General features: G+C 45.7%; 1 protein-coding gene across 1 annotated transcript in view; it reads left to right on the plus strand.

Moving 5' to 3' along the window:
- Positions 1–367: 367 nt before the first annotated feature.
- The window catches only part of LOC143957185 (uncharacterized), a 109,688-nt gene continuing 93,247 nt past the window's right edge, over positions 368–16,808 (plus strand). Inside the window, 8 exon segments of the mRNA XM_077467334.1 lie at positions 368–553; positions 3,313–3,436; positions 4,861–5,025; positions 5,112–5,235; positions 5,361–5,458; positions 10,653–10,752; positions 12,074–12,986; positions 15,452–15,596. Coding sequence (XP_077323460.1) covers positions 3,359–3,436; positions 4,861–5,025; positions 5,112–5,235; positions 5,361–5,458; positions 10,653–10,752; positions 12,074–12,986; positions 15,452–15,596 — 1,623 coding nt within the window. The 5' untranslated portion in view covers positions 368–553; positions 3,313–3,358.

The following is a 16,808-nucleotide window of genomic DNA, read 5'->3' on the forward strand; positions in this document are numbered from 1 at the left end:
GATTTTTTTATGCTTGGAGATCTATGTGTGTCTCAATCTTGGCCCTGTTAGTTGGTATGAAGGTGGAGCAAACAAGGACAGTGAGATTGTGATTATAGACATGGATTGTATTCTACTTCCAACATAAACATGAACTTCCATCATCACCAAAAATATAAATTGGTAAATAACAAAAAAAATAGCTTTTACAAGGAGAGAAGTTTAACAGAAAGTACAAAACCTACCAAAAATATCTTGTATTTCTGCAAATCCCAGGCTTAATTAGTAGCTGCAGACTGCAGTCACTGGAGCTCCACTCTATACAGAAATCATGTGACCTCCACTTCCTGTAGTGGAGCTCCAGCTGCAGAGATTTACAATAAAGTTCAGTTTAAAAAAAAAAAAAAGAAGTGGAGTGGAGGCCACGTGCTTCCTGTCATCGGTGGAGCTCCACTCTGCAGCCAAATCCCTTTCAATACAGTAGCTGACTTAGCGCGGAAGTAGGTGAGAGCAATAGAACTTCCGATGAGGGTGTCTTAAAGGGATATTATAAAAAAAAGGGTTCTGAAACCAGGTAAGTGTGGGAGTGAGAATGAGCTGATGAATATTAATGGAGATCATGAAGATTAAGCAAAGGGGGTTGTGGAAACAAGATCAACTGTACTCACTATGGCTGCCCATGACAACCATTGCAGCCTATTTTTAGTCCTTATAGGTGAAAAAAGAAGGAATGACCAGTTGCTAGGCAACAAGAGCAAATATAAAACTGCTATATAGTGTATTTTATTCTATTCTTTCCCTTTTAGTCTCTCTAAATTAAAGGGATCTCTATTGGAAAGTGTTTTCCAGGTCAGTGCGGAAGCCATTGGATTGGCATGACACTGAAACTGCCATATTATTGTAGGATTTAGGTCCTTTGACTTGCGCTGAAAGACTTGCGGGGGGAATTGAGGCTTTATGGTCAAGTTCTCTATTCAGGGGAACCCCACCAAGTACTTGGTTAGGACTTGCTTTGGCAAGAAGAAAGGGAGCCTCCTAATTTCAGCTGGGTGGGCAATAAGTACCCCAGTCCCCATCAGGACTTTTGCGCTTCAGGGGATCGGGGCCTTCCACTTCGGAGGAGGACCATGTGTACACCCTGTGCACTTTTATTTGTAGCTTTTAGTTTTTTGCACCTGGTGTTAGTGTTGAGCGTGCGCCCTGAACTGTGAAGTTTAATTTTAAAAAATATGTATTGCTTCTTGGTGTTTTCGCTACGATAAAGTGTAGAATCTGTTCTTTTCAGGGTCTAGGAGAGGAAATATGGGGGTTGCTGGTTGCGGAATAGACTACCTGGCATGATGGGGATTCTGAGGATTCCTCCCAAGGGTGAGAAAATTGAATTGATCGTCCACCACATAAGGTGGGGGCACTCCCAGCCCTTACCGTAAGTGCAGGAAATTCCATGAAGCCCAGTGTCTCCAGATTTGATTGGGTTTATCTTCTCCTGGTACCTGACAGGGTCAAGCGTCTCCTGAGTAAAGAAGAGTTCAGGCATGTTCTGATGCTATTCTGAACGCACGCCACCAAGCCCGCCAGACAGCTGTCATCAGTAAAGGACCAATCATCTGTGGCAAGGCATTGCCTACCCCAAAGCCACTCGTATACAAGGGGCCACTCGGGCACACAACTGAATGATACAGGTGACAGCTTCCTGATGATCTCGGACTAGTGGGTTTGGAAGAGCAACTGAACATGCCCAAGCTCATCTCATTAGGAGCCTGTCCTACCACCTACCAATTGTCACTCCATGACCTGGAGCTGTTGTGGGGGTCTCATCCCAGAGAGTGGGATGGACCAGAATCAAAGTGTGGGTTTGGGACTCCACTGTGCGACTTGACACATAGCCGGAAGATGACACCACTTGGTTTTTCTGCACTATGCCCCAATGATTAGTCCTTGGGGCTAAGTCTGATGTCTTGGGCCATAAGACACCTAGTTGGCTTCTAGTTATTTTTCTTTTACAGTATATGAACTTTCACCATTTTATGTTTGTATTTTTCACTCCACAGGACTAAGGGTGTGGGTTTTTGGGCCTACCCTGAAGCCTAGGGGGTTCATTACTCTCCTGCCTTGGGAATCCCTTCTCCAGAGATTCCATGCCCAGTACTCTATGGTTGGCTTCAGCTGACTGTGAGGAGAGGGGTCCGCATTGCTTTGGCTAGGTGAACTGGGCTTCTGCCCTTGTCAGGAGCTGTGTGCCCCAGGGGGGTCAGGGAAGAGGCCCTTTCTCCTCAGGAGTAGAGATGAGCTTGGGTGCGTTCAGATTTTCTTCAGAACCTAAGTGGCCAAGCCCAACAGGATTAAAACGATTAAATCATCTGTGGATATGGCATTCTCCATCTTTTGTATACATGCAGGAAATGCCCCCACCGCAGGTGATTGGCCAATTGCAGGTGACATCTTCCTGGTGGGCTCGGCCATTTGGGTTCTAAGGAGAAACCTTTCAGAGCTCATCCGATTTTGGGGGAAGGACCAAGTGACATACCCATTGCACCTCTTTTGTGTGTGTTTTCACGTTCACTTTTTGTTGCACTTTAGAGTTTAGTTTTAGAGCATCAAACTTTATTTTATGACAGGTTAACTTTAGGCAAGTCAATACAAGCAGTGCTCCAGATTTTAGGACACTTATGAACTCTTTACGGGCTTATGAAACTTCTGGGTAGAGATACATATAATGTGTTGGATAATCTCTCTCAATCTTGAGTCAGGAACAGTCTTCAGTGAAGTCAGATGAAGGATCAAAGGTCCAGCATTTGTGTCCATTGAAGCATTGAAGATAACAGAAGGTCACCATGCTGATAAAAGTTGTTGAAGGGCAGCAAGCTCCCCCCCACGCTGTCTGTAGATATTTGGCCTTGTGTGGCCAAAGTAGATCTTTTAATCCCATTAGTAATTTTTGTAGGACCATTAACTAGATATTCAAAACTGTAGTATTACATAGGAAGCCATTGCACTCTCCCCTAATCTTCCAGTAGTCCCTGTTTGATACACTTTTAGGACCTACATCTGTTGTCTTAAAATTTATCATTATCACCATCAGGTGTCCCATGATGGGTCAGATCCCCAGAGGAGATGGAGGGCGAGGAGTATAAGATACTTAGAAATTCCAGAAAAGCTAATTCTTGGCTAAATGGCTGTAGCAGGGGGAGGACTTGAGATCACAAGTGCAGAAATGTTACTGCTGGGATATGACAGCAAATAGATGATTCAACTTTTCTGATTTGGATAGTGTAGTGATATACCTTATTGATCCGTTATATCATTTTTCTCCCTGTTATTTCTACATCACAGCCTAAACTGAAGGTAAAAACAGTTATACCAGATCACCTGCCTGAGGATGGGGGAGGAGCGGAGTCACATGACTGAAAGGATGTTAAATCTCACCCTGGAGATCATCTACCTGCTGACTGGAGAGGTGAGGGGGATTCTGGGAGGTCACATGACATCACTCTTATCTCTATTAATAAAACACAGACCTGAGAGGAAATGGAAAAACTCTGGACAGCCGCACTCCGAAAAGGATCTTTTCTTGTGCCTTTTATTGTAAAATAAAGATCACATAACACGATCCACAGCAAACGTGATACAGAACAAAAACTGACACGTTTCACACTGAAATCAGTGCTTGCTCATAGCACAGACCTGACCGGAGAGGTGAAGAGAATTCTGAGAGGTCACATGACATCACTCTGATCTCTATTATTAAAACACAGACCTGACCGGAGAGGTGAGGAAGATTCTGGGAGGTCACATGACATCACTCTGATCTCTATTATTAAAACACAGACCTGAGCGGAGAGGTGAGGAGGATTCTGGGAGGTCATGTGACATCACTCCCAACTCTATTAAAACATATCTATGGTTAAAATCTCAAATCATATTCATTTCCACAGTGTATTTGAATTATTTCTAGCCTATTTCCATTAATCTGAATGATCTTGAAGTTTGTGACCTTACTTTGTGAAAAATACCAAACGTATACTTCCTGGAATACTGTGACACGTAGTCACTATGCCTTGTGAGTAAGTACTGCTGTCTCACACATTTTGTCACACATTTCACAGAGCCTGCTTTTTGAACTACAGAGTTGATGAGATGAGGAGGTTCAGGCAGTTGAATCAGATATGAGATATGGAGTCCTTAGAAATTGAAAGTAAACCACAGAGGAGAAGCTGCAAAGCATGCTGGGAATCTAGGAAGTTGTGGAAAGCGATAGCCAGCAGACAGGCAGAACACACAACATGAAAGGAAATATTTAAAGTGGTTGTAAACCCTTACAAACCACTTTGACCTAGAGGTAAGCCTAGATTAAGGCTTACCTGTAGGTCCAAGAAATATCTCCTAAACCTATACGGTTTAGGAGATATTTGCCTGAAGACAGGCACCGCTGTCTACGGTGCATGCGCCGTAGACAGCGGCGCGCAGGCGCACTGAGCGCGGCATTTCCAACAATGGATCTGCCGCGCGTGTCGGCTCCCGTGCGCATGCGCGGGAGTGACGTCATCGCGGCTCTGCCGAATGACAGCGGCGGAGCTGCAAGACGCCACCAGCAAGATGGATGCGGCGGACTACAGGGGACAGCGGCGACTTCGCTGGCTCCTGTGTCAGGTAAGTGACACATAATGGGCTACTATGCGATGCATAGTAGTCCATTATGCTTTGCCTTTGCAGGGAATGAAAGAGGAAGTAAACTCATCAGGGTTTACTTCCTCTTTAAAGCATGCTTATATTGGATTGTCAAATATAACTTTTGTTTGTATTGTTATTGCAATTATGTTGCTCTAGATCTCCTTTAATTTATCATGAGACTTATCATATTTTTCATCTCTTTAAATTTAGAATTATATAGCTTTCAAGTTATCCAATGGGGTTGTTGCTTCCCGCTTGATGAAGAGCAAAAGCCCTTTTGTGGAGCCTCCATCTCACTCCCTGATACATGAGTGGAGAAACATTGAGAAGGTTCAAAAAGCTACCAACGATATCATTGACCTCCTGAAAAAAGAGGTGAGTGGTGCCAGGAATTCTGGGACATTATCCAGTAACAGACAAGGGATGTGTCTGGATGGTGACTGTATCATTGTGTGTATAAGGTCCCTATAAGATGTGAAGACAGCACTGTGCCTTTCTCCATGGAGGAGTGGGAGTATATAGAAGGACATAAGGATCTCTACAAGGACATCATGATGGAGAAGCGGCCGGCCCTCACATCACCGGGTAAGAGGAGACTTTTATTTCTTATAAAGGAAAGAAGAGTATTGAGGATCCACCTAGATACACATATCCTCGTAATATAAAGGCATAGAAACAATGTATTCAGTCAGTGTGTGTGCTTCCTACAGATGGATCCAGTAACAGAAATCCCCCAGAGAGATGTCCCCATCCTCTGTATTCCCAGGACTCCACACAGGAACATCAGGAGATCCCTCAGGAGGATCAGGTACAAGACTCTTAATTTAAATTTGGGGGAACAGATGCAATGACAGACTCCTGACCAATGCACATTGTATGACTTTATGGATTCACATTTTATTTTATGGACCTTGCATTTCTCTGTTGGGTAGCCCACATGTGTAAATTGTAGCAAGAACAACTTAACCACTTCAGCCCCTAGGCCAATTCTGACACTTCTCACATATATGTAAAAATATAAAAAACGATTAGCTAGAAAATTACTTATTATCCCAGAACATGTTAGAAGGCTGGCCATTGGCTAGCCTCCATTTGTAGGAGGAGTGTGGGGCTTCATAATCCCCACCTCCTCCCCTACATTCTTGTCCGCTTCACTTCCGGGTTCTACACCACCTGTAATTTTAACCAGTGTAGGCTGCTTCATGTATGTGCCAATTGTTTTAGGGCCCATCCCGAAACCGCCTGTCCAATCAAACCGTCCGGTGCATCCTGACTGAGCCAGGTCAATGTCCCCAGGTTGGAGTTATGGTTAAGTCACCACCCGTCCCTGGCTCTTAAGCGGTTCTTGGTGGATGGGTTTTTGGAGGGATTCCACACGGGCCTGATCACCCTTCCTTTGCAATCCCATGAATGTGCCAATTTGGTCTCTGCTGCCTCCAATGCCGGCTTGGTGGACAAGTTGTTACAGGATGAGCTGCCAAAAGGGTTTGTTGTTGGGCCTTTTCTGTCCCCGCCTTTTAGTATGTGGAGGGTAAGCCCCATCGGTGTTGTCAAAAGTACATTTTCAAATAAATACCGGTTGATTTACAATCTGTCGGCTCCTCATTCATCACCAATTCCTAGTTTAAATTCACTCATACCATCCAAGGAATTCTTCCTGCAATACACTCAGCATATCTTACAGTTAGGCGGGAGTGCATGGTTGTCTAAGGTTGACATCTCGGATGCCTTCAAACTCCTCCCCATCAAACCATCTCTCTGGGAAGCTGACGTTCAGCTCCAAGAGCAGCCCCTGGCTGTTTAACACATTTGCCTCAGCGCTCAATTGGGTTCTATCTTCACAGTTGGGGTGTGGCAAGGTTATTCATTATTTAGATGACTTCTTGCCACTGGAGAACCCGGAGCAGCCACCCAAAGCTCTCGCCACTCTCTCTGAGTTGTTCAGGGATCTGAACCTCCCCTTGGCCTTCCACAGTGATCACTTTTTTAGGGATCACCTTGGACACTGTCCGCATGATGGCCAGTTTGCCGCAGGACAAGCTAGTTAGGATCCGCGGGATCATTCACAAATTGGTCAGATCCCCCTGTGCTCAAAGAGAGAGTTACAGTTTCTCTAAGATCTAAGGGTCTTCTCAGATGCTGCCACATCGGTAGGTTTCTCAGCCATTTTTGGGGACCAGTCGCTCGCGGGCCCTTGGCATTCAGAGGTGTCGGATATTCCAGGTTTTTCCCGGACGTGCGCTCTGTTTGAGATTTTTCCGATTGTGGCCGCAGCTTGCACCTGGGTACCCTCGTGGTCAGGGCAGACTGTCATTTTTTTCACGGACAACATTGCCACCACTGAAATGATCAACAAGGGGAGGTCAGGGTCTCTCTTGATCATGGCATTCATTCACAGATTGACATGGTTAGGCCTCAAGTTTAATTTCCACTTCCAGGGGGAGTTTATTAGTGGGGTCTATAACGGGGCTCCTAATGCGTTATCCAGAGCTGATTTTTAGCGTTTCTTTTTACAGCATCCAGAGGCAGATCAGAGGGACTTGCTAGTTCCGCTATTTGCCCAGCGGAGGTTGGATTAAACACTCTCGGGGCACAGGCGGCCTGCCTAATCAATGCTTCATTGTCCAGGAACACGCTCAAGGCATACAGGACGGCGTGGAGGTGTTTCTGTGGCTTCATGTCCCTTTTCCCCTGTGATAGGTGGTGTGAAGTACATGTTGACTTTCATGGCTTATTGTCATGACGGGTTGTCATTATCCTATAACACTATCAAATTATATCTTTCTGGTGTCCAACATTTCTTCTCCCTGCTCCATCCTGAGTCACCGTCATTTTTTGCGCCTCATCCCATCAGGGCTATGCTTAAGGTTATCCAGAAGACTCAGGGGAGGCCAGCTGTCACTCGCTTGCCTATTTCCGAGCAGATGTTCTGGGGGCTAGCTGATTTACTTTCCCTCTCACCCTTTGGGTTGGGTCCCAGTTTGGTCCTGAAGGCAGCAGTATACCTCTGTTTCTTTGGGTTCCTCAGACCTGGGGAGGTCTCCCGAGCCGGGCTCCACACACCAGTTCTCCGCAAGGGTAATCTCACCAGGATGCCAGATAATTTTTCATTACAACTCCTCAACAACAAGAACTGCCATGTGGGGCAAGGCTACAGAACCAACACTTCCTGGTGTCCGGTGGAGGTGTTGGATCCCTTTCCTTCACAGGGCCTCTCCTGCAGTCAGTTAATTTCCCATGTCAGGATTTTGATGGGTAGGATGGGGTTTAACCCGAGACAGTTCTCGGGTCATTCCTTTAGGATTGGGGCAGCATCTGCGGCTTCCAAGCAGGGGGCCCCTTCCCATGTCATCAAGTGCATGGGTCGCTGGCAATCATCTTGTTACAGCAGATATATTCTGGATCCCCACGTGGAGTTCCACTCCAAAGTGGAACTTCTGCTTATCCACCCCCCCCCCCCCCCCCCCGGTGCCACATTTGGCACCTTTCAATGGGGAGGGGGCAACGGGTACCTGTTTTGGACAAGTATCGTTATCCGACTTCCGGGAGCCAAGGCCCGGTCTCTAAGAAATTCGGCTCCCTTCCTCCACCGCCAGACCAATTAGAGCAGCGCGTTTGCGCAGTAGAGAACCGGTTTCTTTCAGGCTCCCTTACCAGGATTGGCGGCAGCTGATCCGAAGATTGGCTGGGGGGCCGACATCACGGGATACCTGGACAGGTAAGTGTCCCAATATTAAAAGTCATCAGCTATTTGTAGCTGCTGACTTTCAATTTTTTTGTGGGGGGCTGGACCTCCACTTTAAGTATATGACCAAATGTTTATTGACAAATTATTAAAGTGGAACTTTAGTTAGAAAATGAAGGCCTGCTAGATGATTCAGGCTGGCCCCTTTTGCAGGCATAGCTGTGTAAAACATTAAAAATAAGTGTCTATACTGTTTAACCAATTGCCGACCAGCCGCCATCATTATACTGCAGAAGTTTGGCACGGCTGCGTGAATCACCATAGGTGTATGTCGGCCGCTTTAGGAGCTCTAGGGGGTGTGTGCGATGTTCGCCCGCGATCGCTCCTCAGAGAGCCAGAACGGTGATCTGTCAATGTAAACAGACAGATACCTGTTCTGACAGGGAAGTAGAGAGGGATCTGGTGTTCCTAGCGATCAGGAACAGCGATCTCTCTCCTCCTCCAGTCAGTACGCTCCCTCACCTAGGACACACTTAACCTTGATTGCCCATTAGTTTCCCCTTCCCTGTCAGTGTCATTTATACAGTAATCAGTGGATATTTTTAGCTCTGATCTCTGTACAAATGTCAGCAAACCCAAAAAAAAGTGTCCAATCCGTCTGCCGAAATGTTGCTGTGTCGCTAAAAATCGTTGATTACCGCCATTACTAGTAAAGAAAAGAAAAATGTGTAGACGCTATAACTTTTGCGCAAACCAATTAATATACACTTATTGCGATTTTTTTTTTTTTTTTTTTTTTTTTTTTTACCAAAAATATGTAGAAGAATATATTTTGGCCCAAACTGATGAAAAAAATTTTTTGGGGATATTTATTATAGCAAAAAGTAAAAAATCGTTTTTTTTTTTTCCAAAACAAATTTTTATGTTTAAAGCGCAGAAAAGAAAGCTTTATTTGTGGGGAAAAAAAAGGACGTCAATTCTGTTTGTGTATAACGTTACGCGGCCGTGCAATTGTCAGTTAAAGCGATGCAGTGCCATATCGCAAAAAGTGGCCTGGTCATTAAGGGGGCAAATCCTACCGGTCCTTAAGTGGTTACAATCCAGTATTACACGGTCTTACTCTGCTCTGCACATGCTCAGTTGATCTCCGGTTTTAGGCAATGCTGAGTTTGTAGAGGCCGATCTGCTGACAGCCTTAAAGTGGAATTATACCCTCCTATCCTTTACAGTCAAGGAAGCTTCTTCTGTTTGATATGAAACCGCCATGGTGCTGCACATGTGATCAGTTATGACACCAGTTATTTGATGGTTTGACAGTTTGGTTGATGACACAAGCAAATGTGACAGTTGGCAATCCCGGCAGTTCACATTTACATAGTGTAGAGTTGTAAACCCTCCTATATATACACAGTAAAGTGACTGGCCACAGGTGATACACAGAGATGAAAAAAATCCCCCTACATAAGTTGTATATGTTTATCTGCTGCCTTCATTTCTCTACATCCATTCAAAGTCCAGAATTTATACAGCTTGGCTGAGCTGTCTGAAAAAGGGGACTGAGAGCTGAAGTCGCACTCTGCAGACAGCTGATTGGAGGGAAGAGACACACCCCCTTCACACAGCACACAGGAACAGAGCTGAAGCTGTCAGTCACAGGCTGTGTGGTGTAGGTCCCTCCCCTGTCACCTTTTTATCTCTTGGTGTCAGAAAAACTTGTCAGAAGTGTCTCATGCAGATAGCAGAGGAGCAAGGCAGCTCACAGAAATTACACTTAGTGCTCTGGAGTGAGACAAGTACACACTATAGAGGGATATGCTTTGTTCATATTTAATGTTTGAGGTTTACAACCATTTTAATGCTCAGAAGAATGTTTTGTTTAGGAACAGTGGCCATCATCCCAAGAACACTAGGAATGGGATTTCTCTGAAGTTTCTAATGCCAAGATTTTCCAGCTGACGAGGTTTATCATATGTAGTGTATCATATGCTACTTTACATCAATATGTAGGCTACAAGGGGCCATTTAGGGTCTGGCATGGCCAGGTGGCCCAAAACCTTGCTAGAGATATAATATACCTGTGGAGATCAGAAGACTCTACCAAGGCAACAAGGTTTCAGCTAGGCAAGCAAGCACTAAAGCCAAATGAGAGAACATAGATTGGTGAGGTTTGGCTCAGAGTAAAAACTGAAGAGCTGTAAAGCAGGCAACTATTTAAAGGGGTCAGATGGAAGTTGTAGTCCAGCAATGGACATAAAGCTGACCCAGACAACAAATATTCCATAGTCATCTTCTTATAGTATTGCTTTGTGTTGCACAGGATGAAAATATGATTAATTTTAAAGAGGAAGCAAGAGACCAATATGTGATGGGTGATGAGGCATGTAAAGAGGAGGACATTTCTCCAGAGATCAGCACAGGTGAGTAATAAACACTAAATCCAGAAAAGAGTCCCAACCTCTGTTAGTTTCCAACTCTCCTCCTCACCAGCCAAAAAAAACCTAACCAGTTTTCATACCCCGCCATTTCCCAATATCTGGTGCTTAATGTGAAGCCAAGAAAACTGTCTATATACAAGTTAATTGGGCAAGTAGACTTGGCAGTCTTTGGTGATTGCTGTTATGGATGTGCTTGTACCATACTGTAGAAAAAGGTATCAGTTGTAGATTTTGTGGTCATTCAGTAGTTGTTATCTCTTGGACTCAGGGGTTAGCTGCACCTTTTACTTTAGATGATTATTGCACTTCAGTAGAAAGCCATGCATCTCCCGAGTTCCAAACTTAAATGACGAAGGGCAGAATTTAAAGCAGTTTCACAACCCAGTATTGATTTAGCTCAGCCATTCTCAACCCGGGTTCCCCTAGAGGTTGCTAGGGGTTCCTTGAGTTTTGGCTGGTTGACCTCCCATTTGATAGTCCCTGGATAATCCTGCTATCGACGCCACTTGGTACTTGCCAGAGTCTCAATCTGACCACCACTGTAAGGTGCCTTCTTCCCAATGACACCCAATAAATTAATTATAGCAGGGATTCCCTTTGATCTCAAAATAGTTCCAAGGTGTCAGGGCTTAGATCACCTGCTGGTGGCACTGTGGCGCCCTGGGAGAACGGTTGTAATTTCAGTGTCCACCAGCAGGTGTCTCCCAGCAGCCAGCAATCGGTGGGGATCACCCACTGGGGTACACTGGAATTACAACCCCTCCACCCTCCACCAAGAGAACCACAGTGCCACCAGCAGGTGATCCAGGTCCCAACACAAGGGTTCCTCTGGGACAGGGGTGTCAAGCTCAGTTTCATTGTGGGCTGCATCAGCATTATGATTTCCCTCAAAGGGCCAGATATAACTGTAAGACTAGATGTCCAGAGAACATGTCAAAAGCCCTCTGACCATCACAGTGCACCCCCCTTACCTTGTGCTGCTGCCAGGAAAAAGTTGGGTGCATAGCTGGAATGCAGAAAGTACAGTGTCTGGAGGAGTATCAGAGGAGGGCTAGAGTCAGCTACTGAAAGCTGAAACCGGGGGAGGTGGAGGCACAGGATCTGTAGAAAGAGTTCTGACCTCTCTGCTGCTGACTGGGGGGTGCTGAAGCTGCAGGAGAGGCGCAAGGGCCACATGTTTTGGCCTAGCGGGCCGCATATAGCCTACGGGCCTTGTTTTTAGCACATGTGCTCTGGTGTATAAAGGTTGAAAAAGGCTTGTTTAGCCTTTAACTGTTTCCCTTCTGTCTTTCATTTCCTCCAGATGGACAGTATAAAAGGAACCCTGCTGAGAATTATCTGAGCATCTCTTCCGATGTTGTAATTGAAGATAATGAAATCACATATGGCTCTTCAGAACACCAAATTTCTGTAAATGCCCATCCAGTACTTAACATTGAAGATCCTTCATCTGATCCCTCCTTACATGAGGAGCACTATCCTGATAACTCATTGCCTGCACCACATACAGCCAGTAGATTGACTGAGACGGCCCTTTACTCTGAATATGATGAATGTTTTATCGAAAGAGCTAAATTCCTCTCGCACCAGAACCTTAGTGGTGAGCTGTTTTCATGTTCGCAGTGTGGAAAAAGTTTTTCCCAGAAAGCAGACCTTAAAAAACACAAAATCAGTCACGCAGCAGTGAAGCCGTACTCCTGTTCCGATTGCGGGAAACGTTTTACTCGGAAGTCATCTCTCAGTACACACGAGAAACTCCACAGCAGCGTGAAGCCATATTCCTGTTCACAATGCGGGAGGAGCTTTACCGACAAATCCATTTTCCACATTCACCAGAGGATCCACACGTCCGAGAAGCCCTTTTCTTGTCCTGAATGCGGGAAATGTTTCGCCCAGTCAGGGAATCTTTCCGCACATCAGAGGATTCATACGGGAGTGAAGCCATTTTCCTGTTCTGAATGTGGTGAACTCTTCTCCCGCAAATCGTCTCTGGTGCGGCATAAAAAGCTCCACTCCGGAGAGAAACCATTCTCGTGCTTAGAATGTGGAAAGTGTTTTATCCAAAGGGGGACTCTTATGTTGCATCAGAGGACTCACACGGGGGATCGTCCATATCCATGTTCTGAGTGCGGAAAACTGTTTGTAAAGAGAACTTCTTTGATGGCACACCTCAATTCCCACTGGAGGAAAGGGCTTCATTTGGATATAGCAGCTGAGTAATCTGTATGTGTATGGGCCTCTTTTAGTTTCATAATCCACAAGAGGAATAGTCGGCACCCTGGTTAAATTATTAAATTACGGTCTTCCTTTATTGAATTGCATGAGTTACAGCTTTAAAAGTGGCCAGCATGTTTCGTCCATCAGGCCTTAGTTAACGCTAAAGCCCCATACACACTATCAGTTTTTCTGCTGAGTTTTTCCTTCAGGTTTACCAAAACCATGTAGTGCGAGGGCCTGCCTGATTGCATACACATTGAAACTCCTAAGGTTTGACCTCATATTAGATGGTTTTGATAAATCTGAAGGAAAATCTCAGCAGAAAAAACTGATAGTGTGTACGGGGCTTACCAGTAAGTCTTTTTTAGTTTCATATTTAATTCTGTTTGCAAATGTGGAAAGAAATTTGATCAACAGGTCATCTGTTTTTTTTGTTTTCTATTGGATATTGTAGTTATTCCATCATATTCTTTTTGTTTTAAACCCACAACATGGTACAGGTTTATTCCATCCTTGTTTTAATTCCACTGCCTTTTTGGGGTTAGGTCAGGGGTCTCCAAGCCTTGTAAGCAAAGGGCAGTTTACTGTCCTTCAGACTTTAGGGGGGTGGCGGACTCTGACCATTGGGAGTAGAAATTGTCCTGGTGTCAATGGGAGTAAACAATGAATCTTTGGTATTAGGGGGATTAATAGCACCCCATCGCTGGTGTCAGTGGGATGAATAGTGCCCCATCGTTGCTGTCAGTGGGAGGAACAGTGCCCCATTATCAATGTCAATGGGTAAAAAGGTGCCCCATTGTTGGTTTTAGTTGAAGGAATAGTGCCCCATTGTTGGTTTCAGTGGGAGGAATAGTGCCTCATCATTGGTGTCATCGGGAGGAATAGTGCCCCATTGTTGATGTCAGTGGGAGGCATAGTGTCCCATCGCTGGTGTCAGTGGGAAGAATAGTGTCCCATTATTGGTGTCTGTAGGAGGAATAGTGTCTCCTCATTGGTGTCAGTAGGTGAAATAGTGTCCCATCATTGGTGTTAGTGGGAGAAATAGTGTCCCATTGTTGGTATCAGTGGGAGGAATAGTGCCCCATTGATGGCGTTAGTGGGAGAAATAGTGTCCCATCATTGGTGTCAGTGCGGGTAATAGTGTCCCATCGTTAATGACAGTGGGGGGAATAGTGTCCCATCACTGGTGTTGGTGCCCCATTTTTGGCATCAGTGGCAGGAATTATGCTTTATTTGTAACATCAGTGGGATGAATAATTCCCCAAGGGATAAATACAAGCAAGGGGCCACAGGTTGGAGACCACAGGGTTAGTGCAATGAGCAGTAAGAAAATAATCTAAAAATGTGAAAGTGGAAAGAAAGCACTACAGCCCAAGGGATTAGTCCTCTTGAAAATGATAGTTTAGGTTATGTGGGGGCTAAGTGGGTGTCATTTTATTATAACCCTTGAAGAACTCTAATTGCTCTGCTTAGCTGAAGAAGCCTTCATGGAGGAGGGATACAGGCGGGAGGGAGCCAAGAATGATTGCAGAGAGCTGGACACCCACCCAGACTGATCATTTTAAAAATACAACAAAATTATCTGCTATTTCTTTCTCTGTGTTATTTTCAGGACAGATTCAAATCATTTCCCTTACATACTCTTCAAATAGGCTAACAGCTGTATTTCCAAACACCCTTACTGTCCTCAGCACTAAAATGTCAACTTAATAAATTCATGAACTTCTGTAATAAGTTGTCTAGTTTTTTTTTTTTTTATAATGATTCCTTGCTCACACCATTGGTTGCCTACAAATACATAAGGAGCTTATTTATAAGCCCATAACTGGGCAAAAGTCAGAAGGGTGAGAAAGGGAGGAAGGGGGGGGGGGGGGAGCTGGTGCATAGAGATGAATGTTAGGATGCGTCTCTGGGCACTTCAAAACTTGTTGTGCAGCCATGAGGCCCTGGAAGCTAGCAGTGGGAGAGTAATGACAAGGATCTCTAGCAGTTTTTTATTACTTGTCATATTTCATAATTAAAGCGGAACTAAACCCTCCTATTCTTTTCAGCCGAGGAAGTTGCCATCTGATCGATCTACAACTACCTTGATGCTGCACATGTGATCAGTTATGAGCTTATGACACCAGCCATTTGATGGTTTGACAGTCCGATTTAGAGCACAAGCAAATGTGACAGTTACATTCCCGGCATGGCTAGGGTTGCCACCTGTACGGGATTGATCCAGACAGTATGGGTTTGGCAACTTGTGCCCAGGTTTCTGTTCCCTGGAAACCTGGACACAACATATATCCGGCACCTCTGTCTGTGTCCCTGTTTGTCCTGTCCTCCACTCTGTAGCTCTGTGTTTACGATGTGGCTGGTGGCAGCTGTGTGCCTCTCTGCTCCATATCACGGACCGCCGGCACCGAGGTCTCTAGTCGGTTTAGCTCCTGCTCCTCTCTTACACTTGTCTGGTTAAGAGCTCCCCAGCTCATGGAGCCTCGCCCTCTTCCTGCTTCACCACAGCTGGGGACCGTGGGAGACAAGATATTGAGGTGATTGGGGAGCCTGAGACCTCCTCCGCACAGCTGGAACCCAAAGGTGTGATCTCAGCCACCTTCCTCTCTGTCAGCCCCCCTCCTCTGTCAGCCTCCCTCCTCTCTGTCAGCCCCCCCCTCCTCTCCCCTGTCCTCCCTATACTACACCAGAAGACCACCCCCCAAAATTAAACTGGGAGGCTCCCCACCAAACATTACACACTACATATACACTTTATTGTACGTTACACACACCTGCACCATATACACTATATTGTACATTACACATGCCTGCACTATATAAACTCATTAGTACATTACACACACCTACACTATATACACTATATTATACATTACACACGCCTGCACTATATAAAATTGGCTACATCCGCTGTTCACCACTGCGTGTGCCACATTACTACTCCCCTAGGGCACACAGAGCATACTTGCCAACTGTCTTGAGATTCCCGGGATTTAGACCCTTTTCCCGGTTTTCACGATTCCCGGGAAATCCTTGTTTTACCGATTTTTTTTTTCACCGCTGCTAGAGGTCCGCGGCCAGCGAAGACCATGTCTCCACCGGCCGCCGTTTTTTTTTAAGACTAGAACAAACAAGAAGCCGAATGGCTGCCAATAGAAATTGCACCGCCCACCTCCCACCCTGCTTCCGGTCTGTCTGTGACACTGACTCTACCTGTTCAATCTGGTTTTCTGTAATGGCGGCGGAGAGAGTCTATGCTGCTGGGGGATACCTGATGAGAGGGGGGCTCTGACTGGGGGATACCTGATGAGAGGGGGGCTTCACTGGGGGATACTTGATGAGAGGGGGGTTTCACTGGGGGATACCTGATGAGAGGGGGGTTTCACTGGGGGATACCTAATGAGAGGGGGGCTTCATTGGGGGACACCTGATGAGAGGGGGGCTTCATTGGGGGACACCTGATGAGAGGGGGTTTTCACTGGGGGATACCTGATGAGAGGGGGTCTTCACTGGGGGATACCTGATGAGAGGGGGTCTTCACTGGGGGATACCTGATGAGAGGGGGTCTTCACTGGGGGATACCTGATGTAAGGAGGGACTCCGCTGGGATTGCCTGGTGTAAGGAGGGACTCTACTGGGGATACCTGGTGTAAGAGGGAGTATGGTGCCTGGTGTATGGAGGGACTCCGCTGGGAATGCCTGATGTATGGAGGGACCGGCTGGGAATACCTGGTGTAAGGAGAGACTTCGCTGGGAATGCCTAATGTAAAGAGGGACTCTACTGGGAATGCCTGGTGTAAGGAGGGACTCCGCTGGGAATG

Source organism: Lithobates pipiens, unplaced genomic scaffold (assembly GCF_037356315.1).
Source record: "Lithobates pipiens isolate NorthernLeopardFrog02 unplaced genomic scaffold, aLitPip1_a1.2 Scaffold_51, whole genome shotgun sequence".
Lineage (NCBI taxonomy): Eukaryota > Metazoa > Chordata > Amphibia > Anura > Ranidae > Lithobates > Lithobates pipiens.